Source organism: Purpureocillium lilacinum, assembly GCF_023168085.1.
Source record: "Purpureocillium lilacinum CBS 284.36 DNA, scaffold_6, whole genome shotgun sequence".
NCBI classification, from domain to species: domain Eukaryota; kingdom Fungi; phylum Ascomycota; class Sordariomycetes; order Hypocreales; family Ophiocordycipitaceae; genus Purpureocillium; species Purpureocillium lilacinum.
Window position 1 is genome coordinate 479,197 of NW_027072116.1, and position 22,696 is coordinate 501,892.

A 22,696-nucleotide genomic window follows, 5' to 3' on the forward strand; every position below is an offset into this window, starting at 1 on the left:
ACCTACGAAGCACCTACTAGAGCGTTTAACCTTGTACGGCCGCTGTCATGCTGCTGTACTCGCGAGTTGCGCCGCCCAAGGTCCCCAAGCGGCGCTCCCGAGCTGGTGAGTCCCGTCTCTCCGCACGCGCGCGTCCGCCGTGGTCTATCTTAACCCGCCCTACCCCGGCCAATTGATCGCTGACGACATGTCTCATCCGTCTGCGGGGTGCAGGCTGCAATTTTTGGTAAGACAGGACCCCTTTTGCCATGTGCCCCTGACGAGCCTGTGAACGTTATGCTGACACGCACGCGCCCTCTGCAGTAAAGAAAAGGTACACCCATCTCCTCCTCCATCAGGTGAGGGTGAGGCTTCGTCGTCGTCACGTCACGTCGGGGCCTCCCATCACCACCACCTACCCAGAGTTCTCACACACGCCCTCTCCACAGAAAAAGAAGTGCGACGAAGCTCGTCCACGGTGCTCGCGCTGCGAGGAGCACGGCCACGAGTGCCGCTACGATCCCGTTAAGCCGCGCCAGCGCCGTAGGGCCGACCAGGCTGCAGGGCTTGGCCAACAGCCCGACCTCGACGACGATGACGGTGCCGGCGATGCGGACGACGAGCAGGGCTCCGCGGGCGCGGGCGCGGGTGCAGGCGCAGGCACCCCCGAGCGCGCTGTGCGCCAGCCGCTCTCCGTGACGACAACGGGACTGGGGCTGGGGCTTGCCCGGCAGCAGCACCACCTGCACCAACGCCGCCAGCGCCAACACCGCCAGCGCCAGCGCCAGCACCAGCACCAGCATGGGCACCAGCATGGCCACGCCTGGGAGGGGGGCTCGTCGTCCGATGCTTCCCCCGACACCGCCTACGACGACTGGCCGCATAGCGCCGACCATTTCGACCCGCTTCCTCACAATCGGCCGCAGGCGGCGCCGACGACCGCGACGGCTTCTTCCGCTACGGCGTACTCCCCTTGCACGGACTTTGGGGCATTCTCCCTGGACGCCTTTGACGGCCCTCTAATACTTCCGCTCGATGACGGCTCCATCAGCGAGCAGGACGGCAACGCCTCCCCGTCCATCACAAACGCCCTCACCAACTTCTCGGCCGACGCCTCGTCGCCAGCATCATCCACCAGCCAGTCCCTCACCTACGTGCCGCCCTCGCCTCGCTTCGAGTTCACGGCACCCGCCTTCTACGAGTTCTCGCGTGACGCGGGCCGCCGTAACCTCATCGCGCACTTCTGCAACACGCTCTCGCACCTCATCGTCCTGCGCGAGGATGAGGGCAACAACCCCTTCCAGCAGCTCGTGCTGCCCCTCTCCCACGGCAGCCAGGCCGTCACTGGCGCCATCTACGCTCTCGCGAGCGCCCATCTCGAGGTCCGCGGCGTTGACCCCGGCGGAGCCCATGCCAGTGTCCGCTATCACAGCCAGGCAATCCAGGGCCTGGCTCGCCTGATTGAGCAGGGCGACGGCGTCGACAAGAACGAGCTGCTCGCGGCGATTATGCTGCTCATCTACTACGAAGTGGTATGTGTCTCTTGGTCCTTTTCTCTTTGTGATACTGGGCTGACTCTGTCGTCACAGCTTGTCCAGCGTGGCCGCTCAAACCTCGTTGACGGTCATCTCAAGGGCGCCATGGCCATCATGGGCAACGCCCCTCCCCAGAACAACCCCACTGGCGTCTTCCTTGAGAGGGTGAGTCCTTTTCCAGTCCATGCTCCCCAACACCGTGATGACTGACTGTCCTAGGCGTTCCGGTTCTACGATGTCATTGCCGCCCTCTCGTTCGGCACCGCCCCTCTGTCAAACTGCCCGTCCAGTGGCGGCTTCACGCCCTTTGCACCGCTCGACTCACGCGGCACCACCGTCGCGTACGACAGCGTCGATGCGCTGCTAGGCATGGCCACCTCGTTGTGGCCCGTCATCCACCGCCTGTCCAACCTGCTGGCCCTCAAAAACGAGCTCACCGCCGCCGTCGCCGCGGGCGAGCTCTCCAAGGCCGCCGTGCTGCGCACCGAGTTCGACTCGACGTGCGCCGCCATCGAGATTGCTCTGCAGGAGTGGGAGCCCATACTGCCCCAGGACTTCCAGGGGCAGCGCTGCTCGGACGGCGACAAGGCTAAGGACGAGGAGCACCGCCATCTGCAGAGCATCCTCAACAGCGCGCTGGCGTACCGCCACTCAGCGTTTGTGTACCTCTACCGCAGCATCTACGACTGCCCGCGCCGGCACCCGGTGGTGCAGCTGCACGCGCACGTCAGCCTGACGCACTGCGAGGCGACGGTGGCCCACGGGGGGCCCATGGGGTCGCTGCTGTGGCCGCTCTTCGTGAGCGCGTGCGAGGCCACGGAGCCGGCCGACCGGGCGCTGGCGCGGCGCTCGTTCGCGGGCATCTCGCGCCGCCAGGGCATGAAGAACATTGAGCGGGCGTGGTGCGTCGTCGAGGAGGTGTGGCAGCGGGCGGACGCGCTCGAGGACGCGGCGGAAGAGGAGGACGTGGGGTTCCTCAAGATGCCGGGGACGAAGCGGCGGTGCGACCTCTGGCGCAAGGTGAGCGCGGACATGGGCTGGACTATTGTGTTTGGGTGACGAATGACGAGGTGCCTTTGGGAGCGTGTTACCGGGCGTTTGGAATACCTCTTGAGCGAGCGGGGCGGTCGGTAGAGGAAGCGAATAGGCATCTACGGGATGCTAGGGCTGGGAACAGATGCGGAACACTTGAATACACGCGAGCGCCAGTGTCTCCTGGCTTGAGCTGCGTCATAATACACTCCACATGGATGCACACTGCTTGGGCGTGTCATTGCGGCTTCACCCGTTCGCAGGTATGAATCGTGTACTTTGTATGGGCAACTTCGGGGAGCGTCGGGCGCAGATGGTCCGCAAAACGGGCCCGCCAACGCTTTCGCGCTGCAGAATAGGGGGCGATGACCGGATGATCTACCCATGGACTGGGAAGGGTTGTGCTCGTTCGACGCATGATGTGTTGCGACGCAGTCGAGCAGGCGAGGTGAAGTAAGTGTTGGCTACCCTAGTCCCTTGGGGCCAAGTAGTCGCGCTGGAGGCGACATGCTTGCAAGGAGACGGATAGGATGGCACGTAAGACATGTTGTTGGGGACGAAGGGTGGAAAGAAGCAGTTGGTCGTTCACCCCGTTGCGCCTCACCGGTCGTCCACCAGCCCGATCAGATCCAGTGCAGTTGAATCCCTGACGCGTGTGGCAACGTCTTGGAATCGCCTGGGCTGGCCGGGATGCCGGGATCGCGGCACAGGAAAGTCCGCAGGCCAACATGCCTTGACCAGGGGGTTCAGCGTTGGAATTCAGGTCTTCACTGGCCTCCGTCGTCCCAACTTACAGGCTGCAGCAGTTAGTAGCGGGTACGAAGTACGGGATGGCTGATGACGGGCGCGCTGGCTCACTCACTCACGCCATGCTGACATCTGATGGACGTGAAGTGAGCAAGACGACTGGACGAACGGTGGATCCCCCATGGGGACGGACGGACGGCCCCTCCACCCCCCTGGCGGCCCCCCTGAAAGGATACGCCCACAGAAAAACAAGCTCTGGACGTTTGCGGGGAAGATGGAAGGGAGGGATGGAAGGGGGGCGGTGCTGGTACTTACTAGGTGCCGCTGGTGCTGAGCGGGGAGCCCGGGGGTTGGTGCGACGGCCGGGATGGATGGTGGATGGAGGTGAGAGAGATCGCTGCGGGTGCTCGTCGTTCTCGGGTGACGGAGCACGCGAGCTGCTGTGCGAGGACGGTGAGAGCGCGCGGGATGGCTGCTTCTCCTCCGCGTGTAGGAATTGTGCGAGGCGGCATTGGCATCAATCACGACGTGCATCCCCTGGGTGTGCTCGCATAGTGACGATGCCGTACCGTGCCATGCCGTTGGTTTTGTTTCTCTGGCACGTGCTGCTGGATGTGCTGGGGCGGCGGGCTGGGCCGGTGTGTTCGACGTCGATGCGGCGGGTTTGACATTGAGGTGAGCGAGCTGAGCGACCGGCTGGAATCAGGGACGGCCGCTGGATGGAGGGATGGATGATGGGTCAATGGATCAATGGACGGATGAAAGCGGCAGGGCACGCCGTCTGAGGTTCCACGCGCCGCCCCGCGTTGCGCTGCAGATGCCTTAGTACCTGACGTTATGCCTCCGGCTGCTAGTTATACCCGCTGAGTGGTCGCATGAGGTTTCCTTCCATGCAGTCCAGCCGCCTTTTCTTCTTCTTCTTTCCTTCATGGGCGGGATTTTTTTTCTAGATTCCCCTCCCTCCCCTCTTTGCGGCGCCACTGTTGTCACCCAGTGCGCCTGTGGAATAGTCACGCATATATGCAGCAAATGGTCAGATGGGCACCGCCAGCTATGTACCTACAGACGGGCAGCGTATTGTCTGGGCTGACATATGTGGGCTCGGCGTTGAAAGGTCCGTTGCTGGCAGCCAGCTCGGTCGAGGCGCCCCGAGCTGCCCCAGCTTGTAGGTGTTGATCGGCGGGCTGACAGCTGTATTGGATCAAAGAGAGAGAAAAACCCTGAGGTGTCAGCGCAGAGCCCGCAGCGGCGTCGCGGGGAACAGCGCCACGCCCCGCGACCACGGGACCCCGTCGAGCCATTCTCCAGCTTGCTCCAACTCCTGTGGCGCCTGGGCACCTAACCCTGGAGGTTGACCGCTGGTGATGTTTTTGGCTCCCCTTTTTGCTTTTTTGTACCTGGGGGCGTTGCCAGAACCCTTCCGTTTTGGCTTTCAGAAGGCCGGCGTGTCCCTGGAAGTTAACACACGAGGCGCGCGCCAGTGGCTTGCGATTCATCAAACCGGTACATAGAGTTCAGCCGTGACGGGCCGCCGCGGGCTGCCGCCGGGTGTGAGACATGCCCATGGCAAAGGGGACCTTAACCCACGGGGGGGACAAAACGCCACGGCTGGCTGGGCCTGGCCTTGGGGCTGGCGGGAGGACGGGAGCGGGAGCATGTAAAAAAGGTGAACCACCCCGGAGCGCCGCATTGTCAATCTGGAACAACGCCTGTTTGAAACTGGCAAAGCTGGACATGTTCAGCTGGTTCAGCTGCGCATTTGACTCCAGGGCTGGGCTGTCTCTCTCACGTCGTCTTCGCCTGCCCGCTCCTCCCATACGAGTAGACGCGCGATCGCACGGCGCGTGCCAGGTTCTCCACGGAGCCCCAGTAAATCAAACCGCCATGGCATCGGTGATGGGCTCGGCAGGAGTCCCGAATGCGCGAGGTTCCATTCTTTTCCCCCCTTCCTTCCCTGCCATGCCATGTTCGCCTTCGCCAAGCTCAAGATGATCCATCTGTCAGCGGCGACCAGATGTTGGAATGGCCCCCCCTTTCGACGCTGGCTCTAGGCCCAGTTTAGAGCGGGATCGTCTCTGTCTCTCACACTCTCTCTCACCCTCGTTGCTAGCAGATTAAGTACGTAGCAGAAAGGGCCTTCCCGCCGTTCCATTGGGAAAACTCGCTCCACGTCCACGGGCGGGTACCCGAGCTTTGGGTCGTTTCCCGGGTCCCCGTTCTCTTGGTGCCCGAGATCCGGAACCTGTAATGCCTTTGACACAGCGCGAGAAGTGAAGGAAACGGTGCGGCGCAGCGCAGAGCTTGACCGTCGTCTATTAGGTATTCTTCCTCGGCGCACATTTCTATTAGGTCATGGGCACCCGGCAGGCACACGCGGACCAGCACCGCAGGCAGATGGCAACGCACGTTGCTGATTTGCAGGCCACCATCTGCCGGGAACGGCGCTGGGCCGTGCTTGAATTAGAGAACGGACGGGGCGTCCATTGCTGCCGACGCCAGGGCCGGCCCTAGGCCTCTGCATGCGTGGCCAACGCCCGCTGCCAAGAACCATGCATCAGCGAAGCGGCTCCTCTCCTCTTCGACACGCCCGACCTCGTCACAATGAAATCAGGTTCAATTCATTGGCGGCGTCGGCGCAAGCAGCAGGAGCACGGGCAGGGCGAGCAAGTCGGGTTGGGTGCCCGGGTGGACGGGATGGATGAGGGATGCCCCGTGGGCGCCAAATGAGCTCCTTTCGGGGCCGCCCCGGGCACCTGAGGGCCTTCTCCAGGGCTCCTCCCCCGTTAGCGCAGCACCCCTGTGGACGCTCCGGGGGCCGTGAGTGCAGCCAGTGTGCTCCCCCAGCGTGCGACCGCCAATTGTCTTGCGGGTGGCTGCCCTCAACCTCCCTGTCGCCACCCGACCCTCCGTGTCCCGGGCGGCCGCTCTCCACAGCCCACCCACACACCCGCACCCTGGGACACACACCAGACGGAACGTCTGCACCACGCCACCACAGCCGACGCGCAGCTCCGGGCCACCACCACAACCACCACCACCACCACCATCAGCGCTGCACAACCGTTGTCCGTCTGCCGGCCACAACCACAGCCATCTGCAATACAAAGTACCTGCCTGGTTGCGCACCGTACCATACCATACCTCGCCTCGCCTCGCCTGCTTCTCCTCGCGCGCCTGACCTGCCACCGTCACCGTTTCCTCCCCTCGACATCTCGCGATCCCAGCCCGTCCCGCCGAGGCCTCGCCTCCCAGCATCCAAGTCCACGCCCCCAGGCCTTCCCAGACGCCCGTCGATTGCGACCGCCTCAGCACCGACCACCATGTCTGGTGACGTCTCCGACTAACCCTGTTGTTCTGAGCGTCCGATGCTTCCCCTCCCGTCGGGAGCCTGACCGGCACCTCCAACACACGCACATATCGACGACCGTCCAACACCCACCGTCCCGGTCATCGGCCGAGACGCACCTCTTCGCCCCCTCCTCGTCGGCGACGACGACCGTCTCATCGCCCCCCGACCGCCATGCTCGACTGCTAAGCCATGACGACGCTGCTCAACAAGTCGGATTCCGGTCCTCCGCTGCGCCAGATCCGCTTCGTCCACAACCAGGGCCAGCCGCCCTCGAAGCGCCGCCGCATCAACGCCGCGTACGTCTGCCCATGCTACCATACCGGCCCATGACATGCCCGTCTGCCCCCTTGACATGCGTGCTGCGTCGCAAATCGTTGGGCCGCTGGGCAGTGAAGCTAACTGACTCCCTCGCAGATGCTTGACGTGCCGCCGACGAAAGACGCGATGTGCTGGCGAGCGACCCATTTGCTCGACCTGTACGAAGAATGGCCATCAGTGCCTGGGATATCCCGAGGATGCGAGAAAGGATGGCACAGACACGGGCGAGTCGAAGCACGTGGACGATGAGGACCTCAACGAGGAGCATCAAAGCGACGACGACGATAGAAAGGCCTTGAAGCCTGACGCTCCCTCTGCTAGCTCGGCGCCCGATGCGGCTCCAGCAATTTCACCACCAAGAACAATAGCTGTCGCGCCAAGATCTGCGCCTGCGCGTCCTGGTGCTGTTGTCGAGCCCGAGCACGATGTCGACGTCAAGCCTGTGGTCTCGCCCTCTTCGCATCATCAATCACACCCGTCAGCCGCCACCGACGACATGCCCAGCTCGCCGACGCTGCGCCGCAACCACAACAACCGCATCCCGTACTTCCGGTATTTCGGCCCGACGGCGATTGTGCCCGGCTTCAAGCAGATGGTCGTCTCTGTCCGCGACCGGCGGCGATCGACAGGTGGGTCGCAGTCGGGCACGTCACCCATGTCCACGCCCAGCGGCGTCCGGGGAAGCAGCTGCGCCGCCGGGAGTGACATCGCCGTCGAGGATCTGCCCGCCTACGATCCCAACAGCCCGGGACCGGTGCATCCCCTCATCATCAACCTCGTCAAGACCTTCTTCGTCCACCTCGGCTGCAACTACCCATTCCTCAAGCAGCCCAAGTTTCTGCGCCTCGTCATTGAGAAGCGTGTCGAGCCCATTCTCGTCGATGCCATATGCGCCCTGGCCGCGAGGTTTTCCGATGCCCCGCCGCTGACCGGCGGCAACGAAAAGATGCCGCGGACGGAGCGCGGCCAGGTATTCGCCATGCGCGCAAAGCATGCTACCGTGGACACGTTCCCGTGCCCGTCCGTGGGCGCGGTGCAGGCCTGTCTGCTCATGGCCTACGAGGGCTTCGGTGCTAACCAGGACAGCGCCTTGTGGATGTATCTCGGGCTAGCCATCCGCATGGCCATCGACCTCGGGCTTCAAAAGCGCGTCGGTATCCAGTATCAGGGCGAAAAGGACCCATGGTACACAAGACACCGGAGCCGCGTCAACGGGGAGTCCGAGAGCCCAGAGGAGAAGAAACACGACGAGGTCGACGCTCTGACTGTCGAGGAGCAAAGAGAGGTCGAACAAGAGCGCATCGACACGTTCTGGGCCGTCTTTATCCTCGATCGTGTCATATCCTCGGGCACAGGCCGGACAGTCACCTTCCGCGAGGATGACTTTGAGCTCCCGTTCCCGAAGCCGGCCATCGACCCTGCCACTGGCTGGCCGTCTCTATTTCCCGTCTTCCTCGAAATTATTCACCTCTACGGCCGCGTGTCGGACGTGCTCAACAATATCCACAACGTCAAGGATCTAGATCAGGACAAGTGGACGAAGCTGTCCAAAATGGAGCATCAGCTTACCCGTCTGTACAAGAATTGGGATGCGAGGCTGCAGTTCAACGTTGGCAACTTCAAGGCATACCTCAGCGTCGGACAGGGCACGACTTTCCTCCTGCTTCACTTCTGGTTCCATGCGCTTTTCATCATTCTCCATCAGCCAACGCTCTTGACGCCGTTTGGCGACCTCCGCGGCGAACTTCAGCTTCTTTCCGACAGCCGAGAATTGAGCATGAGCAGCGCGAAGACGATTTGCGATATTTTGGCCTTTGCAGACCTCATAGACCCCAAGAGCTTCATTGGCAACCCGTTCACCAGCCAGCCTATATATATTGCCGCTTGTGCTTTTTTGATGGAGTCGAGCGCGAACGCTTCGGAGGGCCCGTCTAGGGAAGCGTCACCGCCAGCCTCCAACAACGCGGGCCGGCACAGAGAGCGCGTCAAGCCTGCCAACTCCAAGCCCTCGAGGCATTCGCTGCTCGCCTCGGCGGCCAACCAGAACTACCAGAGATGCTACAACTCCCTGCAGCAGCTGCACACGCACTGGGGCGGTGTCAAGTACATCTTGACGGCTTTGGACCAAAAGTCCAAGGGTATTTGGGACTGCGAGACGTACACTTCCGAAGAGTACGAGAGCACCAAGGCACCGCCTACAAGAGGGAGCATCAGCGGCGAGCTCGCCACAGCCTCGCCAAAGATGGGCGGGGCGCCCCCGATTGCGTGGAGTCTCGCGGGCACGGCCAACTCGCCCAACTCGAACCTGACGCTTCTCTACCAGAACCTGAGCAGTGGCGTTATGACACCATCTTCCGCCCCCCAGAGCATGCCGCAGCAGGCAGGGACACCACCGGGCAACATGGTGTATGACCCTATCCGGCAGAGCCTGCCAGCAGAAGCTGGCGGCATGTATCCGCCTGCCGTTCCCCAGGCCACCACATCGGCGATCCGTCACTCGCCACAGACAGGGAACAGCAAGCCCCGACGGCCGTCTAACCTGTCTGGAGTGTCAGTCCCTGGGCAGGTAGCGACGGCGGGGAGATACGACGGGCTTCAGGAAGAGAGCGACGGAACCAGGGTCTTTGTGCCCCCTGGCTACACTCCGTCCAGCCAGCATTCCGGGGGCTTCGAGGCATTCAGCGCCTCTCCGGTCAGTAATTTGGCAGACGCCGCAAATCGGAGCATGGCCCACGCGGCCGCGCCGCATAATGTATATTACAACCACCACATGCCCTACCAAACCGGATGGGGCTACGGAATGGGCAACATGGACTCCATCACATTCGACAGCCAAGACATCGACATTGGCGCGCTGGGGCTGCAACAGCCTGAGCTGATGAGCGGGTGGCTGGATTACATCCCGAGCGACGTGCTGGGGCTGTTTGAGAACCAGAACATGGGACAGGGGAGCCAAGACGGCACCGGAGGACACTGATGATGGGGTGAGCCGGTGCTGGTTTGAGGAACTACTCCTTTCGATGTTGCTGGTGATGTTATTTCCGGCATGGCGTTGCTTTTCGATCTGGACGTTTGTTCTCAATGCCTTTTAGCCATGGGAGCGGGATTATCTTGGGCATTTTTCTTAACGACGGATTGCGGGACAAGGGGCACAGCTTAAAAGGACACCTCCGATGACACGACCATATTTTTTGGAGGATATTTTGTGCTGTTCATATTTCGCTTTGCACGAGGCGTGGCATCTCCTGTTTGGGGTGGACTTATTGGGAGACTTTTGCTGGGACATGAGGAGTTGGGATCTGAGGCGGGTTGTCCGCGCTGAACATGTACTACACCCGCCCGGTCTGGCTGCCGAGGCTGACTGCAGGGCTGGGAGGAACCTGGCAGTATGATCAAGACTCGAGTCTAGCGTTTCTCGTCTATATTGTAATCACATTATTATTACCCGTCACGCAGACTACGCAGGCTTGTGCTGGAAGGGGGCCAACGAGGGCCCAGGAGAAGGTGTCTGTGTGAGTGTGGACCATGTTGAATATGGTGACGTTTCTCATTTGCTTGACATATCCCAGTTCCGACATCTAGATGGAACTGCGTTTCCAATGTAATTGGGAATTGGTAAAGAAGATGCGGCCAGCTCCCAAACTCCCTCCTTTTTCTGGTTCCCCTAGTCTGTTTTTGTTCCCTTCGAGATTTGATGACGGTGGTGGTGGTGGTGATGTGGTGTTGTTGGTGGTGGTGGTGATGTGGTGTTGTTGGTGGTGGTGGTGGTCGTCGTTTACTGCTTCGCCATGTGGATGCCCAGCTGGCGCGCGTGCTGGGCCATGACGGCGTCGGCAATGGCCAGGGCGGCCATGCCCTCGACAATGGGGACGGCGCGGGGCACGACGCAGGGGTCGTGGCGGCCCTTTGCGGCGAGGACGCCCTCGCCCGAGGCGTCGTAGCGGGCGGTGGTCTGGTCCTGGCTGATGGTGGCGGGGGGCTTGAAGGCGACGCGGAAGAAGATGGGCATGCCGTTGGAGATGCCGCCCTGGATGCCGCCCGAGTTGTTCGTCTTGGTCTGCAGGCGGCTGCGGGGGATGCCCATCTTGGCCTCGGCGGCGGGGACGGCAGGCGCGGCGACGAAGGGGTCGTTGTGGCGGCTGCCCGTCATCTCGGCGCCGCGGAAGCCGGAGCCGATCTCGAAGCCCTTGACGGCGGGGATGCTCATCATGGCGTGGGCGAGGACCGCCTCGAGCTTGTCGAAGCACGGCTCGCCGAGCCCGGACGGCGCGTTGCGGATCACGCACGTGACGGTGCCGCCGGTGCTGTCGTGCGCGTCGCGCAGCTCGGCGATGCGCGCCTCCATGCGGCGCGACGTCTCCTCGTGGGGGCAGCGCACGGGCAAGAACCCGTCGACCTGCTCGCGCGTGATGCCCTCTGCGAGGCTCAGGAACGCGGGGTCCGCGCTCATAGACTCGCCATTATCCTCGAACAGCTTGATCCCACCGACCGACGTGACGAAGGCGACAATCTCGACGCCGTACGCAGCGCGGAGCCACTTATCCGCGACGGCTCCGGCGGCGACACGGGCGATGGTCTCACGGGCGCTGGAGCGGCCGCCACCCGACGAGGCCTTGACGCCGTACTTCTCGAGGTAGGTCCAGTCGGCGTGGGAGGGGCGGGGGAAGACGTCGACGGTGGCGTCGCCGTAGTCGCGCGGGCGCTGGTCCTCGTTGGGGACGGTGAGGAGGATCGGGGTGCCGAGGGTGCGGCCGAACTCGGTGCCCGAGTGGATGGTGACGCGGTCCTTTTCGTTGCGCGGCGTCGTGATGGACGACTGGCCCGGCCGGCGGCGGTTGAGCTGCGGCTGGATGTCCTCCTCGGTGAGGGGCAGGTTGGGCGGGCAGTTGTCGATGATGCACGACACGGACTTGCCGTGCGACTCGCCGGCGCTGTTTACAGACAAGAAACCTCAGTCAGCGAACGGACACAACGCTGACTCGGGACGAGAGGGGGCCGGCGTACGTCGTCACCCGGAAGTGGTGCCCAAACGTCGACATGTTGTAGGCGAGCGGATGGACGGTGGTGGGACTGTACTGGGGGAGCTCGAGGAGCGATGGTTGTGATGGTTCGATGTTGAGAAAAAGTGAGGCTCTACGGAGCTGCTCCTGTCTGTCGTTGGTGGGCTGGCACTGGGCTCCAGTGACTGATGTAATCCGATTTCGGGGCAGCGAATTGGTCCCCTCGAATTTTCCCAATGCTCTTTATGGCGGGGGAGGGGCAGCGCTGCAACGGCAGAAGAAGGGCAGCTTGGCGGCGATCAAGTTACCAGATGATGCAAAGGCAACATGATCAAAAATATATAGAATCGTGCTCAATCGCATGGACACCCTCTGACTCACATGTGCATCCGTCACAATGTCCATTGTCGGCCCCAATTGATGTCATGCTATTGACCTGGACATACGCCATCCCAGCGTGCATGCCCGCCTGGGTAAACGTTTATCCCGCGTCCTCCTCCCTGTCCCCAAACGGCAAGGTCAAGGCAGGACAGGGGATCTAAATCGGTACGTACCCGCAACGGCATGGACCCGCTGTTCAAGCTTGAGTGAGAGCTTCACTCCGCCTCCTGCCCGTCCTCAACTCAATCCCCAGAAGCCACCTCATCGACGTCGCGCCCCGTCGCCCCGACACCCCTGCAGTATGCACTGCAGGTGACGCACGAGCTCAATTGACCTCAACCCAGCATACAGCACGCTCCAATGCGTTGTCTGGCCCGCCATGGACGACCCATAGCGAGGTCCCTCTCCTCACTCACGCCGGCCTCACCCACGGCCTTCGGCTTCATCCGACACAGCTTCTCCACCGAAGCAGCCTCTCACGCCTCCAACAAAACCCAAGTCTACATCTCCAAGTCCCGCGACCCGCTCCTCAACCTCTCCGTCGAGCACCACCTGCTGCAGATCACGCCCGCCGAGTCCACCGTCCTCATCCTCTACGTCAACTCTCCCAGCGTCATCTTTGGACGGAACCAGAACCCCTGGCTCGAGGCCAACCTCCCGCGTCTAGCCCAGATCGCGACTGAACCTGGGGCACTGGGTTGGACCGATGGCCCAGTTCAGCTGGTCCGCAGGCGCTCCGGCGGAGGCACCGTGTTCCACGATGCCGGCAATGTGAACTTCAGTGTCATATGTCCGCCCGCCGCGTTTGACCGCGACAAGCACGCGAAGATGGTCGTTCGGGCACTCAAGTCTTTGGGTCGGCCCATGACGCGCGTGAATCAGCGTCACGACATTGTCATGGACGTCGACGGGTCACGGTCTCGGACAACCGCTACCACCGCCTCGAGTACCTTCAAGGTGTCCGGCTCCGCATACAAGCTCACACGTCTGCGGTCGCTGCACCATGGGACATGCCTTCTGCGCAGCCCAAATCTTTCCGGTATCTCCGGAATGCTGCGCTCCCCGGCGGAGCCCTTCATCAAGGCGCGCGGTGTCGACAGCGTGCGCAGCCCTGTACGCAATCTGGACCTCGACAACGCAGATTTCGAGGACGCTGTAGTGGAGCAGTTCCGTCAGATGTACGGCGACTTTGACGTCCGGGCAGAGTTTGGCAGCGATGCGTTGGCCGTAGACAAGATCAAGGCAGGGTACGAGGAACTGGGATCGCGAAGCTGGACGTATGGGCAGACGCCGCGGTTCACGTTCTGCACTCATCCGTTCGAGGACGATCCCAGGGCGAGGCCAGATTTGCCCTTTGACGTGAGCATTAACCCCAAGCGTGTGCACTCTACTGTCAATGCTGACTTGCAGCAGCTCAAGATTCACTTCGAGGCCAGACACGGCTTGATCGAGCAGTTCAGCATCGAGGGTGACGAGGGTGCAGACACGGAATCGCTGATAAAGTCATCACTGCACGACGTCGGTGACTGGACTGAAAGACTAACGCAGGTTGGCCTGAGCCGGTGGGACGCCGCAGACGTTGGATCTTGGTTGAACGGCGTTCTGGGGACGTCATTCACGAAGCTGTAGGCGAGCGCCCTACGTGTATTAGATAGGGCTTGCCCAGTTGGCCCCCATGTACAAAGCCACTCATCACGTGTACATTGCTCGGGTTAGGTAAAGGCCAGCATTGAATTCATTCACCAGTGAGGCCGCGGTTGGCAGCCGACAGTATCAAAGCACCATTCGAGGCGCCGAACGACTTCTGAAGCCTTTCCAGGTACCCACAAGCGACTTTGCAAAGCCAAAGCCCCAACACGCACCCCGCACCTTGCATTTGATCCCAATAGCGCGCTTAATTTGTAGGTAAACAAGGCGGGCGTGGCGCGCGAGACCAAGACCAGTAGGCAGTTTTCAAGTTCTGTACTCGAGCCTGAAGGGTTGCGTCTCGGCCACGTCCCAGTTTTCCAACTTCGACTCGTCGGTAAAGAGGCGTAGAGCACGGAACACAAACTTGTACTTTCCAGCCGGCGCGTATTGTCCATTATTGAGCGCGCCGTCCCAGAGTCCCCTGATCCTGCCACGGGGATTCCAGCGTAGAGGGAAGGAAGGATGCTGGCCGATCGTTTTGTATTTGCCACCAAGCGGGTCATCGACAGTCAGGTTCTTAGGTGGACAGGTCGTCATCGGTACGATGTCTGCTCTCACGATCCGCGAGCCCATGGCGAGGTTGTAGTAGATCATGGGGAGAAGGTCGTCATTGGTTGCTGTGCCCGGAGCTGGCAGCGTGAACGTGTAGTTAGCAGGGGCTGGGTCGGGGGTCGGATAGAGGCCCCGGTTGGATTCATTAGACCACGACATCCAGGCCTGGTCGGGCAGCAGGACGGTTGTGCTCTTGAGCGACCCTGACACTCCTTGGTAGGGTAGAGATAGAGACGTCCCGTCCGTGCCGTTGATGACGACATAACCAGACCATACAGCAAGACGCTTTGAGTCTACGTTCGCCGGCGGCTGGGCCGATACACTGAGGATCTTGCGGTTCCCGGGCTTCAGGCTGACAGTGACATCAGAAAGATCCAGAGAGGCGTGGTCCTCGACGAGGTCGGGAGGGAAGTCTTGAGGCCAGGCACTGCCCTTCTGAAGGGTGTAAGCCGTGAGAGCCGGGACGTGAGTGACGTTATAGGTCACTTCACTACTGCCCTTGTTTGTAATGACAAATTCAAGCTTCTTCATAAGGTTGTCTGTATCGTTGAAGGAGAGGCTCGAGGGATCTAGCAGAGTGGTGGCGTAGGCGGCATCGTACGCCTGGATCAAGCCACCGCCCTGTTGCGGGACCGGGGCTAACTTGTCGGCGAAGCTAGAAGCGGCGTTCCAGAGCTGTGGGTTCGCCGTGGCCGAGACTAGATTCTCTAGGACCTTGGGGGCTGTTGGCCCGCGAACCTGTAAGATGAGGGCCATGATCGCCGCCGCCAGAGGGGTCGCCATTGAGGTGCCGGACGCGATATTATAGCCGCCGACCCAGGTCGAAAAGATGGCGCCTCCTACCGAACCGACTTGCGGCTTGGCATCTACATCCCAGCTGGGGCCCCACGAGGTAAAGCCGCTTAGAGCACCACCCCGGTCAGGTCGTTCATCGAAAGCGACACAAACGTCTTTCTTATTGGGATATTTCATCGAAACTGTGATATTGTGGCCGGCCTTGACGAGGTTGATCCATCTCCGGCCCGTACCCGCTGTGACAAGGGCAGCAGCAGTGGCGTTAGAGCCTGTAATAAGCGGATCGAGGAGGCGTTTCTCAACGTCGTGGTCGTAGAAGAGAATGTATTTAGCACCCCTAGCCACGGCATTGGTGGCCTTGACCGAGAATAAGCAGGTACCACGGCGAATGAGCACGACATACGGGCTCAGGTCCGGCACGCTCTCTGGGAAGGGATCACACCCATCCGCCTCGACCGTGGGATCTAAAGTGAGGACGTAGAGAGGCAGCGGCGTGATCGGAACGGGCCAGTTATATAGATCCGTGGGTCCATTGGCAAAGAGCTTCTCCGGGCCGCCGTCGACGGAGTAGTGGGAGCTGAATCCAAAAACGGGCATCTGGTCGCTCTCATACGACCCAATAGCTGTGACGCCCTTGCCGTCAGCGGCCGAGGAGGCGTCGAAAAGGGCGCGAGCACCGTCGTTGCCCGCAGCCAGTGTGCATACCACGCCGTGTTCGACGAGGCGAGAGACGGCGACACTCCAGGCTGTCTCGGACCAGCCAACAGGACCGCCGATAGAGGCAGTGATAACATCGGCGCCATCCTCGAAGGCCATATTGAATGCAGCAATAAGAACATCGTCTGATGCACCACTCGCTAAGCACCCGAAGACGCGGTACATACCGAGCGTGACATCGGGCGCGGCACCGGTAAAATGGTAGTCCTCGTCAATTGCAGCAACAATGCCAGCAACGTGCGTACCGTGGCCAGCGCAGTCCATGGGATCCTTGTCGGGTACGGGGACATTTGCGCCCGTATAATCGTCACCCACCAAGTCATAGCCGAACGATACGCGGCAGCCATCTCCGAAGCATCCACCTAAAGCCTTGAGAGTATAGTCAATCTGCAAACAGATAGTTAGTAACGTATTTCTTCCCCCTAAACGCAGGTACACGGTACATTGCAAGAGATAACGTACACCGGTGTCAACGATAGCCACCTTGATTCCCTTTCCAGTGATGCCCTTAGCTCGAAGCTTGTCGACCTGGGTCATGATATGTGGCGGCCAGACATCAGTCTCATTCATAATGTTTCGTTTTTGAAGCTGCGAATGGTCGCCATCCTTGATGTTCCAGTCATTTGCGGTGAGAACTTTGCCATCGGCAACCTTTGGGAGATCGTGAATCTCAATGGGCCAGACGTTCTTGATGCTCGGCGCAGAAGCAAGCCGGGCGACGGTATCCTTTTCCTTCTTGAGATCGTGGAGTTGCACCGAGACCCCCTTGAAGTGTTTGAAGTTGAGCTTCATTCGCGTCGTACCATGGCTGCCCACTTGTTGGATCACAGCTCCGGTATCCTTAGCAGTCAGTATGATGTTGCCTCTTCACTTTCGAGCATGGCGTTTTAGGGGAGGGGGATTTACATGGCCATCCTCCACCTCAAAGATGTAGCCGCCGGGGAGGAACCGTCTCTCAGACAGCGCAGTCGATACCACTGCTAGGAGTGACGTCAAGATCGACGTGCGCACCATGTTGGCTGTTCTCCCGGAGCGCGAAGGGCTCCCAGAAATAAGCGACTTAGGTGAGGTAGTGAGCAGTCGTGGGGGCAATCCTGAACCTTCCTACAGCCTCCCTCGTGGGGAGCCGGACACTTATAGACATGAATCTCGTCTCGCTTTCTGACTTCGGCTATCGCGTCGACGAGGAAAGCACCGCGCCGCCGAGCGGGGGAAATGTCTGCATGTGGCCGTCTATCGAGTTCCAGCTTCGCTGACTGAGAGGGGTTTGGCGTTGGGGCAGGTTGATGTTGGTTGTCTCTGAGTCGATTTCAGCCATCGTGGCCACGCTCGAGGCTGGGGGTGAAGCAATCCTCGCGCTTTTCCGCAAGATGGAATTTACTGTGCTATACCGTACTGTACAGCACTGCGTCATACTGAGTGTGGGGTATTCGGACACAGAACAATTGATGACCCAAGAGTGCTTACACCTGGTGGTGCGGGCACACAGGCATTTGAGAAAAGGCGGTCATCCCGGTGCGGCAATGTCATGATCTTGATGCAGGCCCTTTTGTGGCGTGCCCAGCCGCGACTTCAAAGCCGTTGGGCATTGGGCACTTTGTGGCCAACACAGCGGAGAGCCCCTGGTGGACAACCTGTATGTCATCCACTGCACCGTGCATCACAGGTGCTTGTGCTCTGAGCAGTTCGAAGACAGGACCTTGAGAAGGTCACGGTGATCCGGGAAGTAAGCTCTGAACATGACGAAACTGATGGGCTGGGATGAAGTACAGTAATGCCCATAACCGAAGCAGAGAATTTCTCCGAGGAGCATAGATGGTCGCGAGTGCCTTGGTGTTTCTACAATTCGCTCGCGGGATCTTGTTGAATGTTGCGCCAGTTGGTCTGGCTCCAGTCTCATGTGGGTGCAGCATGCAGACAACAATTCACATAGCCTGTCCAGAGTTGATGTCCGGGGGTCATGCACGCCACCAGAGGGGTCTCGGACAAGACAAGAACGCCGAGCAGTGTTGGTCAGGAGTTCCTCATGGATTTCACGTTTCTGCACACACCCAGCTTCTCCATACGGAGTGCCAGCGGGAACTATTTTCGCCCGTTGGTTCTGCGAGAGGCTACCCCACGGGGCACGGACAGAGGAGTGTGCATACAAGAGCACCCGGCATGCTTGGATGATTCGTCATGTGTTCAATGTTGGGTACCTGGCACGACACGCAACGGCTCGCGCCGCAAAAGTTCTCTAGACAAGCGAGTACTATCCATGTCAGCGACATTCTGGCTTTGTCAAAATCGTACGATTTCGTTATGCATATGTCTCCGGCGGCGAGTTTGATGCCCATCAACGTTCAACAGTCAATAGAGTACAGTACAGTACGTGTTCAGCACCATCCACGCCTCGGACAAGCTTGCAGATGCAACGGTGCTTACTCCGCACACTGTAGCTTGCAAGGTTAAATTACAGTACAGTACTGTACAGTAATCGAAAATCTATACGCATGCAGCTCTTCGGAGACACGCGAGTCTTTACTCATGTCGCGAGACAGGGCTCCCGCCACTTGCGTGTATTTCCCGACCCCGGCTGTTGTCGTGGGGGACTTGCCGGCCACGGGATGTACCGTCGGGTCAAGCAACGCGCCACTCGCAACATTGAATGAAGCCGGAGGTGCAAGTGCGCCATCCCGGGGTCTAGAATGCAAGAACACGTCTCTTTTCGTTTCACTCGCGATTGCCGCACGTGCAAAGGGTCAATTGAGGCTGTGGGACTGAGACCAGTTGATAGGTGGTGACTGTGATCACCTTGACTGCTCAGGCCCGTAATTGGCCTTCATTCTCGTCAGCAATGCAGCATTCACTCAATCTTCACAGGGGTGCCCAAGGCTTGACTGGCAGAGGATGCGTAATGTTACTCAAGTATTGGAGACGATGAGTACGGCGCTTCATGATCCTTGCAATACTTTCGTCACGGCGATGTATGGCCTCATGGCTGCTTCACTCCGGAGATTGGATTCAACCTACTTTACCGCAATTGTAGCAACTGATGGAGTATAGAAGAGGATAAGAGGTGCGAGGCGGGATGTAGATCGACGCTTCGGACTCTAGTAGCGCCCGAGCAGGCCAGTCTCACACCACCAGGCAAGTTCGAGAATTAGTAGTCCCGCGTTCACAAGAGCCTGCTGAGAACCGAACTGATACTGGGTCTGCAGATCGTCCTTTGTAAGACCAAACATGGCCAGGCAATCCTCCTCGGTGAGACTGAAGGTCGGTAGGCAGTATATGCTGAATATGAGGGCCTCGAAAGACGGACCATTGCTCGTAAGGCTCCTCGCCGCTGCGGCGAAACGCCGTTGCAGGCTTGGATTGTGCGTGACTTTGAAGAGAGGATCGACATTTTCAAGGTACACTTGCCCGAGCCTAAAGATGTCGACCGCCTCGGGGTGAAGCGTCGAGAGGTTGATGAGGGTTGATGGTTTCCGAACAAGAGATCGTCGTCGTGACATAGTTTGTCTAATGCACTTCTGACCGTGCTTTGCAGCATGCTGGCGACAGAGGCCTCTTTGTCGGTTTCTGGCTCTGATGGCGACGCGTTAGAGGCAGGTCTTTACGAGTACAAGATGATAGATCTCACTCCTTGGGTCATGGCTTGCCAGATGCTTCTATTCAGTCTCAGCGGAGCTGTCAGAGCCGGGGTGGCACCTGTATTTGGAACTGTAAAGGCTCGGGTAGCTCACTTTACTTCAAATGCGCCCTCCGGCTTTACCGACGGCGACGGGCAAGAGCCATCAGCAGTGCTAGAGCGTAGCATGTCGGCATCTGAGCCGTCGTCGCATTTCACCTTGCGTTGCTGGCACAGCACACATGACAACACGCGCTGTCCTTTCGGTAACGGAGGGTGAAGCTATGAAGGGTGTGAGGCCATTGATGATGAAGGCGGGTTCTGGCCATCGGCCGAACATGACTCCGACATCGTTACGGGAACATGGGGCGCGGACAGGTTGACTCTACATTGTGTCCTAATCGACGAGGTAAGGCGAGAGCGCTCTGCAGTCGATGTCGTCAGCACTGGAAAGGCCGTCGCTTCCCTCATCACGCTAGCCGTTCTGGATATGAACAGTGAAACACCAGGCCGCACTGCGATCCTTCGAGGCATTAAGCAACTAGAATTATCGGCAGAATCCGATTTTCTTCTACATACTTCGTATATGGTATCTAGTCTATGTCTATGTGCACAACTGTACATATGGAAATGATTGCCCCCCAAGCCTTACAGCTCCAGTCCTGTTCGTGTATGCCCTATAACCCCCAAAACCTCATTGCAAACGTGGTGTGGTCACTCAGCCCACACGCATTTCCTTCATGTTGGCAGGCGGAATGGCAGCCAGAGAGTAGTGCCGATACTTGTCGGCAGTGACAAATCGGACCTTTCGCCCCCAGTAGAGCAAAACGACGGGGATTCCGAGAACCAGCGGGGAGATGGCTGTGCCCAGAATGAAGACGTTTTGCAGCCCCATGCTATCTATCCATGGAATTATCCCGATTGAGGCGACTGCGCCAAGCGCGTTGCGCGCAACAGCAACTCCAACGAATGCGTCGCCTATCATCTGCGCATGGTGTTAGCCAAAGACTGTCACAGCTATCGTGTTGCTCTTGAATGCCACTCACGTTGTGATAGCAGTCGGTGAGATACGCGACTGCAACGGACAGACATATGCTGAAGCCGAAGGCGAACATTGCGAAGCCGATGGTAGGCCACAGGCAGGGGATCCCCTATGGACAGGAACGCTATTAGCGGTTGCTCATGTAGGCGAATGAAGTATTACTCACCTGCGCGATGCCAATGCCGAACAGGAGCATTCCCCCGCACACGAAAAGGGCAGCAGGCAGAGTGATCCATAGGCGCATCTCCGGGTGATATATACCGCCATTCTTGTGGGCGAGTCGGACAATCCAGCGGTCGCTAAGTGGTGCCACCACCAGACAGCCCAAAAGATGGCCCAGGAATGGAGCCAAGTTGAACAATCCAACCTCTTGAGGACTGTAATTGTACGGGAGGCTATCCAGCCTCGTCAGCATGATGTACTGCATCATCTCCAGCCATGCCATCGTCCCGCCGTACGTCAGTGCCGTGTATGCAACGGCGGGGAAGCTGATGAGAATGACGAAGGGCGCCAGGAATCGCTCCTTGATCGGTCTCTGGGTGTTGGTAATCAGGGCAAAACGCTCTCTCAGCGACTTTGGCTCCGGAGGCAAGTCGAGGCTTGGTTCGGGTACGCGGGGCGGGGCCCGGGGCGTCATCAGGCGGTTCATGTCGACAATATCCATTGGCTCATCATCCTTCGTGAAGAGGATGTATGGCCTGTTGTAGAACGACTCGGGTTCTTTCGCTTTAGTCTTGATGTCTGAGTGACCTCTGGTGTTGGGAACGAACGTGGACTCCTCCAGCAGGAAGAGCACCACGACAAAGTTGACTGCCAAGGCGATCGCGTTGCCCCATCTCATCCATCTCCAGCCCTTGAGGTCCACCAAGAACCCGGCGATCGTTGGGCCGAGGAAGGCACCGATGCTCTGCGCGAACATGAACAGGCCGCTCATGGTCGCGAATTGGTGTACAAAGAACAGATCTGCAATCGTCATCGGCACGATGGTCATGGCAACGGACGCCCCAACGCCCACAAGTGTGTCGGTGACCAGATTCCCTGCTTTGTCCGATATGACGGCGGACCCCACAGCCGACGCAAACTGGATTGCCACGCTGAGCAGGAAGATAGGCCGTCGACCGTAGCGATAGGCGAGCGGGATAAGGCCGATGCCGGTGAGACCGAGTCCTGCGTATTCAAGAGTGCCGACTATGGACATGTCCCCGTCGCTCAGCTTCAGGTCTTGTTGGAGCTCCGGCCAGGCGCCATGGTCGACACTCAGGGCTGAGAATGTGACCATTACGTAGAAAAGAACGACTGAGTAGTGCAAGGCTTTCCGCCAGCACGACCAATTCTGATCGATTCCCGGTCAGCCACGAACCAAACCGCCCAACAACGTGCGTAATCGGCGAAACGTACCAGCGGGTCATCGTAGTCGTCTGTCGGTTTCGGGTGGAAGATGATCTTGATGGTCGAGTCTACAAGAGCACTGAGTTAGCTTCCAGGGCCGAAAGTCCGTCCTCGAGACCGGAGCTCTGCTATCTCACCTCTTGTCGCCGTTAGCCGGACAGTGCCGGGAGGCATCTGCTCAGCCATGCTGCTGGTCAATACCGCACATCAAGGTAGGGATCTCCTTCTTTTCTCCTCAGAGGAATGTGAGTGACAGAAGTCGAATCTTTAGATTCGTCGGATCCTCCCTCGGCGAAATGGGGCGGGTTTAATGTTACTGCTTGGCAGGCTCCGGTGGGAGGTGGCCCTGGTTTATGCGATCGTGCCACCGCCTGGCGCCGTGTGCTGAACAGGTACCGGTGGCATGGCGCAGCTCGTTAATATAGACCCATTAAATTGATGCTTGTGCCGGCACCTCAGGCTGTGCTACCGGTTCTGGACCACCGGGCCCAGTGCCTTGAAGCCTGAAGGACTCCGTGAGGCATTAGACTTTCCTCCCGTAACGGGGAGTCCCTGGGTTGT

The 22,696-nt window shown here is 59.6% G+C and overlaps 6 protein-coding genes across 6 annotated transcripts; 3 read left to right on the plus strand and 3 right to left on the minus strand.

Annotated features, from left to right (window-relative positions):
- Nucleotides 1-47: 47 nt before the first annotated feature.
- Nucleotides 48-2,573, plus strand: PLICBS_008068 (uncharacterized protein; the record flags this gene model as incomplete). Its single annotated transcript, XM_065601314.1, has 6 exons — nucleotides 48-105; nucleotides 214-226; nucleotides 304-313; nucleotides 429-1,511; nucleotides 1,569-1,679; nucleotides 1,734-2,573. The coding sequence occupies 6 exons, from the start codon at nucleotides 48-50 to the stop codon at nucleotides 2,571-2,573; spliced, it is 2,115 nt and encodes a 704-aa protein (XP_065457386.1).
- Nucleotides 2,574-6,831: 4,258 nt separating this feature from the next.
- Nucleotides 6,832-9,937, plus strand: PLICBS_008069 (uncharacterized protein; the record flags this gene model as incomplete). The annotated part of the gene is made up of 2 exons (XM_018324447.2): nucleotides 6,832-6,938; nucleotides 7,057-9,937. 2 exons carry the CDS (start codon nucleotides 6,832-6,834, stop codon nucleotides 9,935-9,937), a joined length of 2,988 nt encoding a protein of 995 aa, XP_018177626.1.
- A 798-nt stretch (nucleotides 9,938-10,735) lies between these two features.
- Nucleotides 10,736-11,999, minus strand: PLICBS_008070 (bifunctional chorismate synthase/riboflavin reductase [NAD(P)H] aro2; the record flags this gene model as incomplete). The annotated part of the gene is made up of 2 exons (XM_018324446.2): nucleotides 10,736-11,891; nucleotides 11,965-11,999. The coding sequence occupies 2 exons, from the start codon at nucleotides 11,997-11,999 to the stop codon at nucleotides 10,736-10,738; spliced, it is 1,191 nt and encodes a 396-aa protein (XP_018177625.2).
- A 702-nt stretch (nucleotides 12,000-12,701) lies between these two features.
- On the plus strand, nucleotides 12,702-13,970 carry PLICBS_008071 (biotin/lipoate A/B protein ligase; the record flags this gene model as incomplete). The annotated part of the gene is made up of 1 exon (XM_018324445.2): nucleotides 12,702-13,970. One exon carries the CDS (start codon nucleotides 12,702-12,704, stop codon nucleotides 13,968-13,970), a length of 1,269 nt encoding a protein of 422 aa, XP_018177624.2.
- A 324-nt stretch (nucleotides 13,971-14,294) lies between these two features.
- PLICBS_008072 (uncharacterized protein) lies at nucleotides 14,295-17,108 on the minus strand (the record flags this gene model as incomplete). The annotated part of the gene is made up of 3 exons (XM_018324444.2): nucleotides 14,295-16,481; nucleotides 16,557-16,934; nucleotides 17,001-17,108. 3 exons carry the CDS (start codon nucleotides 17,106-17,108, stop codon nucleotides 14,295-14,297), a joined length of 2,673 nt encoding a protein of 890 aa, XP_018177623.2.
- Nucleotides 17,109-20,422: 3,314 nt separating this feature from the next.
- On the minus strand, nucleotides 20,423-22,321 carry PLICBS_008073 (uncharacterized protein; the record flags this gene model as incomplete). Its single annotated transcript, XM_018324443.2, has 5 exons — nucleotides 20,423-20,689; nucleotides 20,751-20,855; nucleotides 20,913-22,079; nucleotides 22,145-22,203; nucleotides 22,273-22,321. The coding sequence occupies 5 exons, from the start codon at nucleotides 22,319-22,321 to the stop codon at nucleotides 20,423-20,425; spliced, it is 1,647 nt and encodes a 548-aa protein (XP_018177622.2).
- Between the last annotated feature and the right edge of the window lie 375 nt (nucleotides 22,322-22,696).